At 38.3% G+C, this 13821-nt stretch overlaps 1 protein-coding gene across 2 annotated transcripts in view; it reads left to right on the top strand.

Moving 5' to 3' along the window:
• cdin1 (CDAN1 interacting nuclease 1) overlaps window positions 1–13821 on the top strand; it is a 45546-nt gene that overhangs the window by 2949 nt on the left and 28776 nt on the right. The window contains exons 3-6 of one of the 2 annotated variants that reach the window (XM_077621405.1): window positions 5386–5431; window positions 6647–6711; window positions 7271–7331; window positions 8965–9037. In XM_077621405.1, coding sequence (XP_077477531.1) covers window positions 5386–5431; window positions 6647–6711; window positions 7271–7331; window positions 8965–9037 — 245 coding nt within the window. The remainder of the gene's footprint in view (window positions 1–5385; window positions 5432–6646; window positions 6712–7270; window positions 7332–8964; window positions 9038–13821) is intronic. The other variant, XM_077621406.1, reaches the window with a different exon arrangement.

Below are 13821 nucleotides of genomic sequence, written 5' to 3'. Positions count from 1 at the left end.
TTCACTTGATGTGTCTAGTGCAGCTGTCCCTCCATCCTAATGGAAAAAAGTTTTTCAGCTCAAAAATTTGGGTAAAGCTTGACAGTATGCATTTTTGTGCACTCTTGTCCTCCTTAATGTTGTATTTAAGATCTGTTCATAAATCTATCTTTCTCAAATAAGAAGACTATGAGTTTTTGACCCCATGGAAAATAAGGCTTTTTTTAAGAACCTGGCAAATAGAAACAATTGTCAGTATTGGGAGCCTTTGAAGCATGTATTAGTTAAAAAAAACTTTTAGCAGGCACCGTGGACTAGTTATTTAGAGATGAAAGAATCTGGGTTTGAATCTCATCTGAGGATTTTTTTTCACCAGGTTTGTGTAGGTTTTCTCCTAAACATTCAGTGATACTTGAAAACTCAAAATTGTCTTCCTTTCATTTTGAGTTTGGATTGCTACTTTTTCATGTGCCCTACAATGGACTGGCATCTTTTCTAAAGTGAACCCTATTTCCCCAAAATGTCAATTGGGTTAGGCAAAGGCTCACGTATTACTCCGGACAGGATAAGCATTAATAGCCACGGATGGATTGTATTACCAGTGAAAGACATTAGTAATAAGAGCTGTTTTCATTAATTTTGCCAGTTAGCCTTGCACGATGGTTTCCTGTCCAACTGTGATGTTCCTTCTGCATCTGAGAGCCTTAACAGACTGGGGGCTAGGGACAAAAGACTTCATGAGTATGTGTAAAAGTGAGCATGTGGTGTCCTGCCCAAGTATCTGGAGTGTAGCAAAGGTGGGGGACCAGTGCAAGCAGACGTGTGACATCAGTCCTATTAGTTCCTTCTCTTGCCGTGCATTAGAATTGGAAATGATGGGCTGGTCTCCGAGGTCTTGCCTGAGTTCCCTTGTGTCCAAAGGGAGGGGGAACCCCAGTTCCTACACCCTTTGTCCCTTTTAGTATATGAAGGGAGGGGAGGCGAATCCTCTCTGTCCTTCTGTGGTGTATTATGAATAGATGTGGCTGTAATGATTGCCCCCTCCTATCTTTTTCCTTATTTAGAATTCCATTCAGCCCAGTCGTATGTCGTCCATAAAGGGAGTGCAGATGCCACTGTTTTAGAGTACAACTAAAAGTTCAATGTGAAGCATCGTCTCTTTCTCTCTCTTGCTTTATTTCTTTTTCTTCAATATATGCACGCCGATAAACACTCACACGAGCACACACATACACAGCTCCCTAGTGTGGAGTCCCCCCTCGTATGCTCTTTTTCGAATTGGGCCCTAATGTGCCGTTTTCATTGGCACCGAGGCGGGCCACAATATGGTGTGGTGGATCGCTGTGGGAATATGAATGTTGATTAAGCATGCGCTCAGCCTTTTGAAATTCGCAGAGAAGTGTCAGAATAATGGATGTTGAGCAAATGTCAAGTATTTGTTAATTTCTCTGTTATTGGTGGGGGTTTATCTAGCGTGATCTTTGGAGGAAAAAGCAAAGGGCAGGCTTGTTTTGGCATGTGCCATTGATATGGTGATTTCCTGACTCCCGACACTTTGTTTTTGATGGTTATAACTCGGCTCAAGACCAAGGCAAGGGACTTGCTCATTGATTATTTATTGTGCCTCGAGTGTTTTTTTTCTTTACACACTGGTTAAAACATTGAGTAATGCCTTGGAACATGACTTGTTAAGTTTTTTTTTTTACATCGTTTCCTTAACTTATCGATTAAAAATTATTTTCTCTTCAGAATTGTCATTACTTTATTCAGCAAAAAACAATACTTACATGAAAATGTCGTTTAAAATCCAAAACATGAATGACATTCAAATCCCTTTTGCATGGCCATTTGGCATCCTTAGAAAATTTTGCTGACGTGACACGCATATGGACTTAATGAGCCGGATCGCAATCGAATTTGATAGGATATGTTTCACGAAGTCATGTACATGATTCAGTTGATATGTCTTTGTGTGGTTATAAAAAAATACTCTATATATCTTTTAATTTGCTTCATTAAGTGCATTATTTTACTGAGATTGAGGCCATTTCGCTGGGTTCTTCTACCTGAGTGAACTCTCCAATGATTCACAAAATAAATTGATGAAAATGGATAACAATAACTAAAAACAACATGATAACTATATATGACTCGTAAGCATAAGGGAGAAACGAACAAGGAGAAGAAACACTGAGTTTACAACTTTATGTCAGGATGAGGAATTCATGAATAATAGATGCAATCAATTACTTGATTAGGAAGCATGGGAATGACGACTTCCTTTTCATATCAGGGATGTTGTCCAAGTACATTCAATAGATTACTTTTCCCTTTTCAACTCATTGAGATAAAACGACTGAGGTAAGCAGCTTAAGTATAGTTGGCCTTGTAACCATTTATGAGGACATGTTTTAGAGTAGAAACTCCCTCTGTGAAGTCATTGGACAAAAAAAGATGCACACTAAAGATGTTTTGATGAAAATAACCTTCACGCATGAGCTTTTGTGAGCATAAAACAAACCCAACTCATTTCATTAGCATTGTCCTTCACTATAGTGCATACATTCTACAGCCAGTTTGTCAGGATTTTATGGGAGGAAAAAACTTTGAAAGATCTGGTCTTTTTGAGCCCATTTACATGTACAAAATGTTATTGTTGCAATTTGTTGTTCCTGGCCATAGCACTTTGAGCCAGAAAACACTCTATAAGTCTATTTTGCAAGGGGACTCTATTTTTTTTTAAATGACATTCACAAAAAAACATATTTTAAACTTCTTTCGTCTATCGTCAAGGATGGATGAAGAATTTAATATGTTTTGTATCTAATTTAGCCAGCCGCATGCCCCATACTCCGATGCATGCAGATTCACCAAATGCTAAGCACCGTGAGAGCACATGATACCACTGTCATTAGCCAGGTGGCTTTCATTACCCAAATTACTGCTATTGTTTATAATTAATTTTCTCAATTGATGTAAATTAATCTAATTGATATTTTTATAATTCAAGATCTCATATTAAATATGTCAAAGGTGCCATGTTCTGCTTTGTTCTATGTACATTGGTAAAATACTTTCATAACTAGAACCTTTCACTTTGCCTAGTAGGAGATTGCTTAACTTAATCTAGCATAAAGAAAAAACTTGCAAAATGACGTACTAAATTGCACAATTTTTTTTTAATCGGCTATTTCACTATTTTGGGCATCAATGCATATTACTTCCCCCATCTTAGGTCGTGAGGGAAGATAATGAGGTTGAAAGTGAATGATTTCTCATCCACTCTAGTGTTTCCCAGCCTTCTGTTTTTTCTTGTTCTAAATGATACCCACGAAGTAGAGCGTGCGAAGAGCGGGTGGGATGCTGGATTGTAATCTTTCTCCCAACAAAGGTCAATTAAAAGATATTTAATGTTTAAATTGCAAAACAATGCTTCATACTTGTAATGTGCAAATCATGGGTGGATATTTGCCTTCAGAAAACAGAAGATTGTCTTTTACATTTAGTAGCAAAATCTGTAAAATATAATTTGTGTATCTTTTATTGCTTAAAGGCCTGGACTGGGCATTAAACATATTGCAGACTACATTTCAGAATCTTAAGTTACAAATTTCAGGACATTCTAGGATGAGTGAGATAACATTTCTTTGGATTTTGAAACAAGCATCAAGCCCCTAACATTAACTGCACTTGGTTATAGTAGTTCATATATTAAGTAGTTATCTAGCATATTGTCTTGTTTTACACATATATTTTCAAACTGAACACAAACACGGTCGGATTGTCACTATTTGTCTAGATTTGATAAGAACTCAAAATGGTTTGACTTGAGAAATAAAAACAAAAGTTCCATTAGATCTTAGACTTTTGAAGCAGATCTATTTTCTTAGATATTAAGAGCAGTTTATGTCCCTTTTAAAGTTAACAGGGTATAGATTTAGCAATTAGACTGTAATCATGCTCATTATGGAGTTATCCATTTAAAACCTAACAGATGTCTGTTCCAGCAGGGGGATCGTGACGGTCCCATGCCAACCATAAGGCTGTAATGCTGTTGAAATGCTCAGGTGCAAGGTTGAAGTGTGGAAGACATTTTTTCCACCCCTCCCTTCAGTGCCCACATGTTGACAGTTGACCATTTAATGGCACCTCCTCCCCTTTAATTGCAGCGGCCCCCTTCGTCCCCAAGCGTCATTGTAGATTAATGGTGAAGCCACGGTGTTATTTTTATTTATTTATTTATTTTACCTTCAAACTTTCTCTCCTTTTGTCTTTTATTTGAAACTGAGAAGCTTTATTTTTGTAGACAGTAACCTTGAGGGTGACATCTGTCCCCTCATGTGATGAGTTCTCACAGCTTGAAAAGCCTGTTTGTGTTTCAGGACTAAAATTCATGATGTTGTGATATTTTTTTTCCGTTTTCAGTCTTGGCGTTGGTTGAAATGTGAATATTGTATTAAGATAAATGTCGCTTCTAATCTGTCCGATAGTTTTAGTATTGAATTCTTTTTAAACTTATCCAAAATTCAAAAAATGATTCCTGTGAGTTACAGTTTTACAGTGGTTGACTATACTTGTTTGGAGATTTTTTTTCTTCGAATTGAGGCTTTTATGATGGCAGCAGTTTCCCCCTGAAATGGATTAGTTCCCTGTACTTTATTTCCTGTGGGAAATTATTCCAAAATTGAACAAATCAGAGGTCAGTTAGGATGGTGTTCAAATGTATGTTTTTACTGTATTGCCTTAGTCTGCACAGTATTCATATTCTGGGTTTCCCTTTGATGGAATGTGGGGTTGTCTTTTTTTTAACATTGGAGGGATATTAAAGGCTGCCCCTCTTGCCGCCGCATGTTTCCCCATGTTGGTGTCTTTGCCAGGTGTTTGACATTGGGGGCGGGAGCCTGCGATGATTGTAGCTTATGGCAACCTTTTTGGACTGAACGGACTCCTGGGAGCCTCTGGGCTTCCTGCAGTGCAAGTTTCCATTTCCAAAGTCCATTTGTTGCCGAAATAGTTTGTGGTGGGCTCACTTAGTGTAGAATCACATGCCAATCAGACCATCTCCTGATTATTCTACCATTCAATCAAATACAGGTTGTCATTGTGCAAATTGCCCCTTCCTTTTTCCAGTAAATTCCACAACATACATTAAAATGATGTGATGTTATTTATGAAAGTGAAAACACATCCATGCTCCCTGTGTCTTCTCTGTCAGAGGTGATCATCTGGAACAACTTTGCCACCCTTGTTTTCATGTTCTTTTAGATTACAGGGCATTTGGCCCGAGCTTTGAAGCCCCCCCCGCCCGCGCTACACCACACCGCCACTCACCCATCCTTTCTTTCTTTGTGAACGTGTGCAATGCTTTCCTGGTAATTAACTTTGTCCTTCTTTTATTTGTTCCAGTCACTCGCAGTCCACTCTTCTGAGCATCTTCTCCCTAGAGTACCAGGTTAGAAGTTTTCTTCCTTTGTGAGCCCTGACAGGTGCCTAATTGAATGATGAATGTCCCTTTATTTCTTTGTAATTGAACTGCCAACTCTCTGATTGGTTTGGAGGATGCCCCTCAAACCCGCACCTCGCCAACGTACTCGTTTATTTCAACCCCTCCTCATCACTCCGACGCCACTTGCCTACCCGAGCCTCAGTGGATGGCTGCCAAGCTTCCCCATCCATCTGTCTAATAACATCTAGCCCCTGCTTATTTGGTGGACCTGTAATAAATTATGCTAAACCATTATTATTCTGACAATAATAATTTCCCTGTCTAGTGCGGCTGCGTGTGCTAAATGTTTGCTGACTCGCACTGTCACTGCCGCTTTCCACGCTTGACAGCCGATGATGATAAATGGCCGCCGCCGCCAGTGGCAGAAGGCAGCACGGGCAGAAAATGGAGTCATTTATCATCTGTCTGACGGGTGTCAGTCACCGGGTTTTCTCAGTGGAATTACATTTTTTTTTCTTGTGTGTAGCAGTTTTTAAATAGGTTGTTTTTAAAACAATGTTCTTCCTCTCTTACCTCTTGTGCTACTCCTCAAGAAGGAAATTGCATGAAGATAGGAATACGGGAATAGCATCATTGTTTGATAAAAGAGCAGGGGGTGGAGGCGTGGGTTATACAAGGTGTTTGTTACACGCTTTGACCCACTCTGGAAAACTTATTAAAAATAAATCACTGTGACCTAAGATCCCCATAGTCATTCACAAGAATGTGGACGGTGCCAAAGCTATTTATGTCAGGCTTTATATTATTCATTTGGATGGAGAAAAATTAAATCCTTCACTTTGTTTCAAATCTAATTTGTGTGAATTTACTCGGAAAGCTGATGTGAGTATCTGCACTAATGGCATAGCTGATTGTGATTCATTTTTTATTAAAATAACATTTTTTATTTTTTAACTATAACCTTTTCATGCAGGTAAAATGCCATTGAGACCCAAGGTCTCATTTGCAAGAGACACCTGTTGTCTTACTCATTTTGCTTAGAAAAAAAAAACCAAAAACGTTAGCTCCTGTAAAATTCCAATTTAGTACTCATCTTGTCTTGAGGTAACATTGTACTATCTTAGTAGTAATAGTAGTAGTAGTAGTAGTAGTAGTAGTAGTAGTATTAGCTGTATTATTTTCTACCTGTTTCTAATAACATATTTCTTTCTATCTCAACAGAAACGGACTAAAAGGACAATTTCAAAGCACCATGCACCCGATGTCGTTGAAAGCCACTACCAAAGGTGCAGTGCTCTGCTTTATGTCATTGTCTTGTTGGCCACTAGGGAAGAGGCTACAATAATAATATTTTGAAGTCAATCCAGACCATTTTGTCATTTGTATAGCTTTTCTCGTGGGACTTCAGTAGGTAAGAGAAGAAACAAGTTTTGACATACAGTAAATTTAAATATACCAGTATCAGTTAATATTATTTCAAATATTGCTTTTTTCCTTGCCTGGTAGTCTTAATAGTGACAAGGAATACTATACCCGCATATTACAGTCATTTCCACTTTGACAAACCTCAAAGCTGAACTGAGGGCAGCTCTTACTTTACTGCGGAGGGAAAACTCCTGTTTTTGGGCGGCAGGGGTTAACTAACCTTCTATTTATATATGGCTTAGGGGGGAAATTTGAAGCCCTCTGAGCTATGCTGCTTTAACCACATTGAGCCTGCCATATGCCATCCAAGGGAAAGTCATCAGGGACATTAGCATGTCTCGGCTAGCCTTTGCTGTTTCCCTTTACTAACTGACTGCCATTTGTTGTCTCTGCTTTTGTTCTTTTCATGTTCTAATGAAGGTATCTGAGCGAGGCCCTGGCACATCCCTCTGCTCCTGTCTTGCTGGAGTTGGCCAATGAGGTAATGGTTCAACATCCACCCTCCACGCCTCCATCTATTTCATTGATGTCCTATTGCATCAATGCTTATATAGAGGTTGGCAGCGGTTTTTGATTTTCTCCCTTGTCTGTTAGTCATTATGAAAATTGCTGAAATGGTCCGCTCCATTATCAATTATTTAATGTAATTAGCTCTCACCTCCATCAAGCAGATGTGAAAATACTTTGTTGTCTTTTTTTCGTGCAATTTTCCCCAAATTGCACCGGTCCCGCCCGGCAAAGTGTAAACTACAGACAGGTGAGGAGTGAGGGGTCAGCTGTTAATTCCTCTTTCTATCACTTCATTGCTTGTTTGATTTGACATGATGTCGGAGGTTGTGGCTTAGGTTAAGTCAAGGGTATACACTGCAGCTCAACAATTACACTTCTAAGGAACATAATATAGTATATTCCACGTTGCTAGAGTACCGGGACGTTTACTCAACTGCAGATATCGGCATTGTACAAATTTATTTTGGGGAAAATATGGTTCATCTCCTGCTCTGCGATTTTCTGTTAACCAATTCAGGGTGTTATTTTATTTATTAACCAACCATATAATTTAGATGCCAAGAACATCACACAGCATAAAAGGGAACATTCTGCATGGATTTTAAAGTCATTTTAAAGGGTACAGATATGTATACATTTATTCAGTTATGAGTTTGCAAAGCAACATTTCCCAGTCTTTTATTCATTTCTTCTTTCTGCACATTGCCCTCGTGTTACTTTTGCCTTACTTTGCCCATTTAAATGTACATTAGATTTTTTTATTGCATCCTTAGACCAGTCAATGGCACTGGAGTGCTTCTTAATCTAAAATCAGAGGAGCTCACATGCATGAGTGGCGCCTCAAAGCTAACTGTCATTATTCATTCACCATTTAATTGACACAAGGTTTTTTCTTCCTCTTTTTAAAAGACTGAATCCAGTTCAGAGATAACTGTCTATGAACCATTTAACTGTCATTTTAATATGCTACTTAACATTTAAACCAAGCACTCATGCTCTCTCAGACCACTAATTGATGTAGTTTCATCCCTTTATGAGACAATATATCTCCAATGGCGAGAAATGATTAACAATGATGAAAACTGCTACCGGACCCTTTTCGCCCCTAGATGTCCCCCGTGAATATTGCAGTTTTATGCACAATATAGACTTTTTATGTAAAGGTCAGTTAAACATAAAGGCTTTAGAATAGGATCCAATATTGTGTAACCTTAACTCTGGAATGCCTTAAAACTTGTTCAACCAAAATATTTGCGAGTATTATGCTTTGAATGACGTCCAATTGCCAACATATAAGCAATCTGCATATATAATCGTATTAAAGTGGTCCTTATTTTAGCCATGGTCTTATCATTTTTAGGCCTTCATTTGTTGGTATTGTTGACTATGGCTTTTTTAGATTTATTTTATTTTTTCATAAATGCACAAAAATGTTTAATTATTTATATATTTTGGTTTTTTTAATGCTTTTACCAGGGCTCACTATAATTTGCTCTTGGGTAGAAAAGTTTTATAATGACTTTACAATATGTCTTGTAGCAAAAGTTGGTTAAGAGTTAATTGAGACCTTTTAAAAAAAAAAGACTCATTGTCTCTTTTTACAGGTGGATTTGTCTCCCGCACTGATGGCTCGCATCATCCTAGACAGGTTCCTCCAGGACCTGGACGGTGGAATGCGTGAGTTTCCATTCACCTTTTCAATCATTGTCCCCATCAGTCCTAATTGGAGTAGTTTGTCTGTGGGTTCCGCCTTCTGTTTCCAACCTTTTCTGCAATTTCCTCTCTGCTTCATCTAAATGTGCAACAGACTACCTCTAGTAGCTTTGACAATTGAGCGGTAGGAGGGGCGCCGCCCCTCAATTGCACTTTGGATCAATGCAAGCTCACCTCATCAGTGTTATTTATAACGTTTGAGTCCTTCCCACTTCATCCCTAGTTCCATCCATCTAACATACCTTCTCCTCCTTCCTATGTCTACATCCTCTTCTCAACCTTACCGGTCCCCACTGAGGAAATTGAGTTGCCGCAAAGTGACAAAATAAAAAGCAAACAGTGCTGAGGTAGCACTGATGGATGAGCTGCAAGAGGAAGTAAATTCCAGATGCTCACATTTTTGTTGAAATTGTCAAAGATGTTGTCCAGACATTGTGTCAGATATTTGGAGGTACATTTAGGCAAGAGAAAAAAATGCTACTTGTATGCGCTTTAGAATGGTACTATATGCCCCACATTTAAATAGGTACATATATTTTTTCTTTTTCTTTTCTACTTGCTATCTTAACTAAAGAGAGACACCAGACATGTTGTAACTTTGCTTGATGGTATACATATTATAGTAATTTGATATTTGCTTCACTAATTTTGGGAAATCATTTCACAAATGTGGAAACATACTAGCAATATGAATTCAATAGACGTATACAGAAGTCTGTGTGATCATCAGGGGAGATGTGCTTGCCATTTAATCACCGAAGAGATGAAAGGGAATGTGTGTTATTTTCAGATTCACACAGCATGGTCATTTGTCAATGTCAGTGTGTGATTGCTTTGGACTTACAGCACAGTTATCCGTTGCTTGTCAAAATACAAGTCACGGCAGCTTGTAGAGCTGGTCATTCACCCGGGAGATGCAGGCAATCTCAGATGATATTAGACCATTTCCCTGCATCGCTATACAGCGAAAGCATGATATGTTGTTTTTTTGTGCTTCCGATATCAAATTGAAATCAAACTCTTGTGTGAGTTTTGTTATTAAACAGTAATCTAATAGGAAATTCAAGATTGTATGACATAATATAAAGTGCAATCCTATGCTGTTGCACTTCCAATTTGTACAAATTGTACAATCAATAGAATATTTTTTCCCCAAAAAGCGCCAACAGAAATTGAACTAATCTGTTCCATTGCCCCACTGCATTATGGATAAAACATGTATTCACTATGTAGGAAAGTGTTTTAAGTAACTATTACACAATGGTATAGAGTAACTTTTATATAATGTATCAAAAAAAACAAGGCATTGTGTTGTACGACAGACAGTAGATTATGAGGAAGTGAAGGAGTTTTTTGATACTCATGTAGTAAATCAATATCGGTTTAAACTATTGCTTTTGTTATTATCTAAGGTGCTAACAGTAAAGATGTGTTTACATCTTATTTTGCAATTTTGTATAATATTTTCCAAATTTGCAACAATGATTATAGGGGTGGATTAGGTCACTTTATTGCCTACTGGAGTTGGAAATCTGAATCGCAGAACCCGAAACTGGTATATTACAGCCAAGTCATATGTTACCATTATGAAACATTGCCTGGGTAATTGTCTTTGCGGGCAATTAGCTAACAGGCTGCTTCAGAGCTATTGGCAGGAATATTTTTCACTCTCCTCGCACGCATGTGCCTTTCGGATTCCAAAGTGGCGTGCAAAAATCAATAAAATTCTATATAAGGGACATTAACCCCGACCAGGGAAGTGGTTTGCTGTTGTCGTTGTTTTTTTCTTTAATTTTCTCGATTCCATCTTTGCTTTTAAGAGACATAGGGATGGATGGTCCCTTAAATTGCAGGGAATACACGTATGTACTTACATACATACAATCACACCAATACACACCTTGTTTTTTTTTCACCTCACCATGATGGCCAATCCCCTGTCCCCTCTTTCAGCAGTTCTTAGAGATATAATATAATATCGACAAAGCATCCTGAGAGCAGTATGAAATGCTATTTGGGCGGCTTTTGTGAATAAATCAATGCCTTTAAATCAGTTTGGAATGTATTGAATATGATATCAACAATCATTGTGATCCTTATCTAGTAGATGATGGTTTTTCCCACATGGGAGGGAATGTTCACTTGCTGGTTTTGTCTTATATTTAAATATGATAGTATACGTTTTATACTTTCTATAGGGCGGTCACTAGGGGCATGTGCCCTCTATGTGAGAAAATATGATATTAGTATTCTCTAAAATCTATACTGACGAATCTTCACTGTCAGTAGGAGGATCAGACGGGGTGCTCCCACTTCTTCAGCCTTTTTGCTACGCTTCAATCTCATCATCCCTCTTTCTATTCCTCTCTTTGACAGGCGCTCTAGATTTAGACATACTTTTTTCACTCTCTTTCTTTTTCTCGTGTAGGCAATTTTGCTAGCTATTTGACCTTTCCATTTTCCCAAGGCCCGGCTCCAGATTAGATTGCTCCCTGCGTGTTTTGTAACTGTGTGATTCGAGCGCCCTCAAGATTTATTGTCGCATTCCTTTACAGAAGCCCTGTATGCCAGGTTATAAATGTCCCATGTTTGATGTTAACACTACGAGAATGTTTTCAAGCTCCTTTTGATCTATTCATAATGACTCTGCTGTTTTGTAGATAGCTGGGTGTCATGTTGTGTTGCATCCAGTCAAACCTGAGAGTCCATTGTCATTGTTAAGGCTCTTGTTTACCTGAAGGCAAGAACTGTTTGTGTGTGTGTGTAGAAATAATTAAAGTCGCATAAAGGGAGTGCATTTGGAGGCAAGATGAGCAATTCTTTGCAAGTGCGGTAGAGGCGAGCAGCGCCGTAGCACTCCACTTGACAAGTATACTAATTACTCCCTTTCACAAGAGGAGCTCCAGCCAGCTTCTGCCGCAGTCTAATGGCCTGACCTATGTAGCCTCCGTACTGCCAGATCTACCGCTGCAATTATTTTACAGACGCACATGCACACACGTGCACATACACACTGCAATGTAGAGTTTCATCTCAATGCTTTCACGGAGAATCAGGTGGAAGCAGATCAGTTCTGCCCCAGTACCCGCTTCAGCACCACCAGCTTCACCTCTAATAACTACAGGAAGTTTATTTTAATTTGTTTTTTTTAAATATATATATATATATATATATATATATATATATATATATATATATATATATATATATATATGTATATATGTATATATGTATGTATGTATATATATATATATAAAATAAACTTCCTGTAGTTATATATATAAATATATATATATATATATATATATATATATATATATATATATATATATATATATATATATATATATATATATATATATATATATATATATATATATATATATATATATATATATATATATATACATAATTATATATATTTATTTATATATATTTGAGGAAGCATTTAAAAAGAAGTAAATTGGAAAGTCAAATGAGGGGCTTTCGGCTGCCATGGAGATTTGCGAAGCTGTCGTCCAGCATCGGGAAGACTCATTCATCATGTCGCGCAAGTAGTCAATTCCTGCAGTATCTGTAAATGTTTTCAGATATTAGCCAATTTATATGCTCTGAGATTCATCATGGAAAATCAGCTTTAGCGCGGCGCACATTATCAGGGCCTGTCTCTCCCTTGCTCCATGAAGTTTGATAAATGAGTGCACCCCCACTCCACAGCTCAAATGACTCTGGTGGCATGGGGTAAGGGAGTATGATGTGTTAGTGGGGTGGGCATGTAGAGGAAACGGCTAATCCCCCCACGGGTACACTTAGCCTCACCCCAATCCAAACGTCACACACATTCTGGATAGTATATATATTTTTTAATTTATAAACAAACTTGCAGAGGAGCTCATCAGTGTCAGACTCAATCACAATTGTCATCCGTTATTGTTTATTATGTCCTCCTTCAACAAATTTTGCTTCCTAATGATGTTTCTCAGCATTTGCTATAATGACTTTTTCACCCGGGCGGAGGAATAGAAAGAAATGGCACACGTGAGCTGTGATAAATCAATGTTATTTTGTTGTTTGCTCATCTTCTTTTGGAGTTTTTTTTCACAAACACAGTCTTCTGATTTGTTTAGCAAATCCCGGGGGAGGCGTAGCGTTATATTTGTTGTTTTCCTGCCTCTTCTGTTTTTGCTGTGTTCAGATGCTAACGGTGTGATACGGCGCCTTAGTCACAATTTATACCAACGTGGGACAATTACTGTAAATTTGGTGAATGTTTACAAGGGGGCAAAGATGCGCTGCAGGGCTTTGTTCTGTGTGTCTGGTGCTCGTCAGATTGTGCTTTTTATATCCCTCTATTTTATGTATGTTGTTGCTTGTAGTTTGTGTGTGTGCGTGTGTGTGTGGGGGGGGGGGGGGGGGGTGAGAGAGAGAAACAGATGAGCTCAGAGTGTCATGGAGGAGCGATGCCGTGTAGGGCGGGGGCGTCTTTTAATGTATGCTGATGCCGGAAGATGCAGCATTGCAAAGGAACGCTAGCGCCTTGTTGTTATTTACTGCTGTGTTTGTGCAGTCCTGCAAAAGTATTACAGTGCATGATGAATGAGCATTAGGGTAAATTCATTTTAAAAGCATGGTGATTTATTAACAACGAGGCCTTCGATTTTCATCACGTCGATTCTTGGATGGAATTCTACAATGTCAGCGCCAAGGTCATCCTTTTTATCGTTATTTTAAGACCATCTTACTGTAAA

This window comes from Stigmatopora argus, chromosome 15 (assembly GCF_051989625.1).
Source record: "Stigmatopora argus isolate UIUO_Sarg chromosome 15, RoL_Sarg_1.0, whole genome shotgun sequence".
NCBI classification, from domain to species: Eukaryota; Metazoa; Chordata; class Actinopteri; order Syngnathiformes; family Syngnathidae; genus Stigmatopora; species Stigmatopora argus.
Note: the sequence above shows the minus strand (reverse complement) of the source record. Positions and strands in the feature narration are given on the sequence as shown.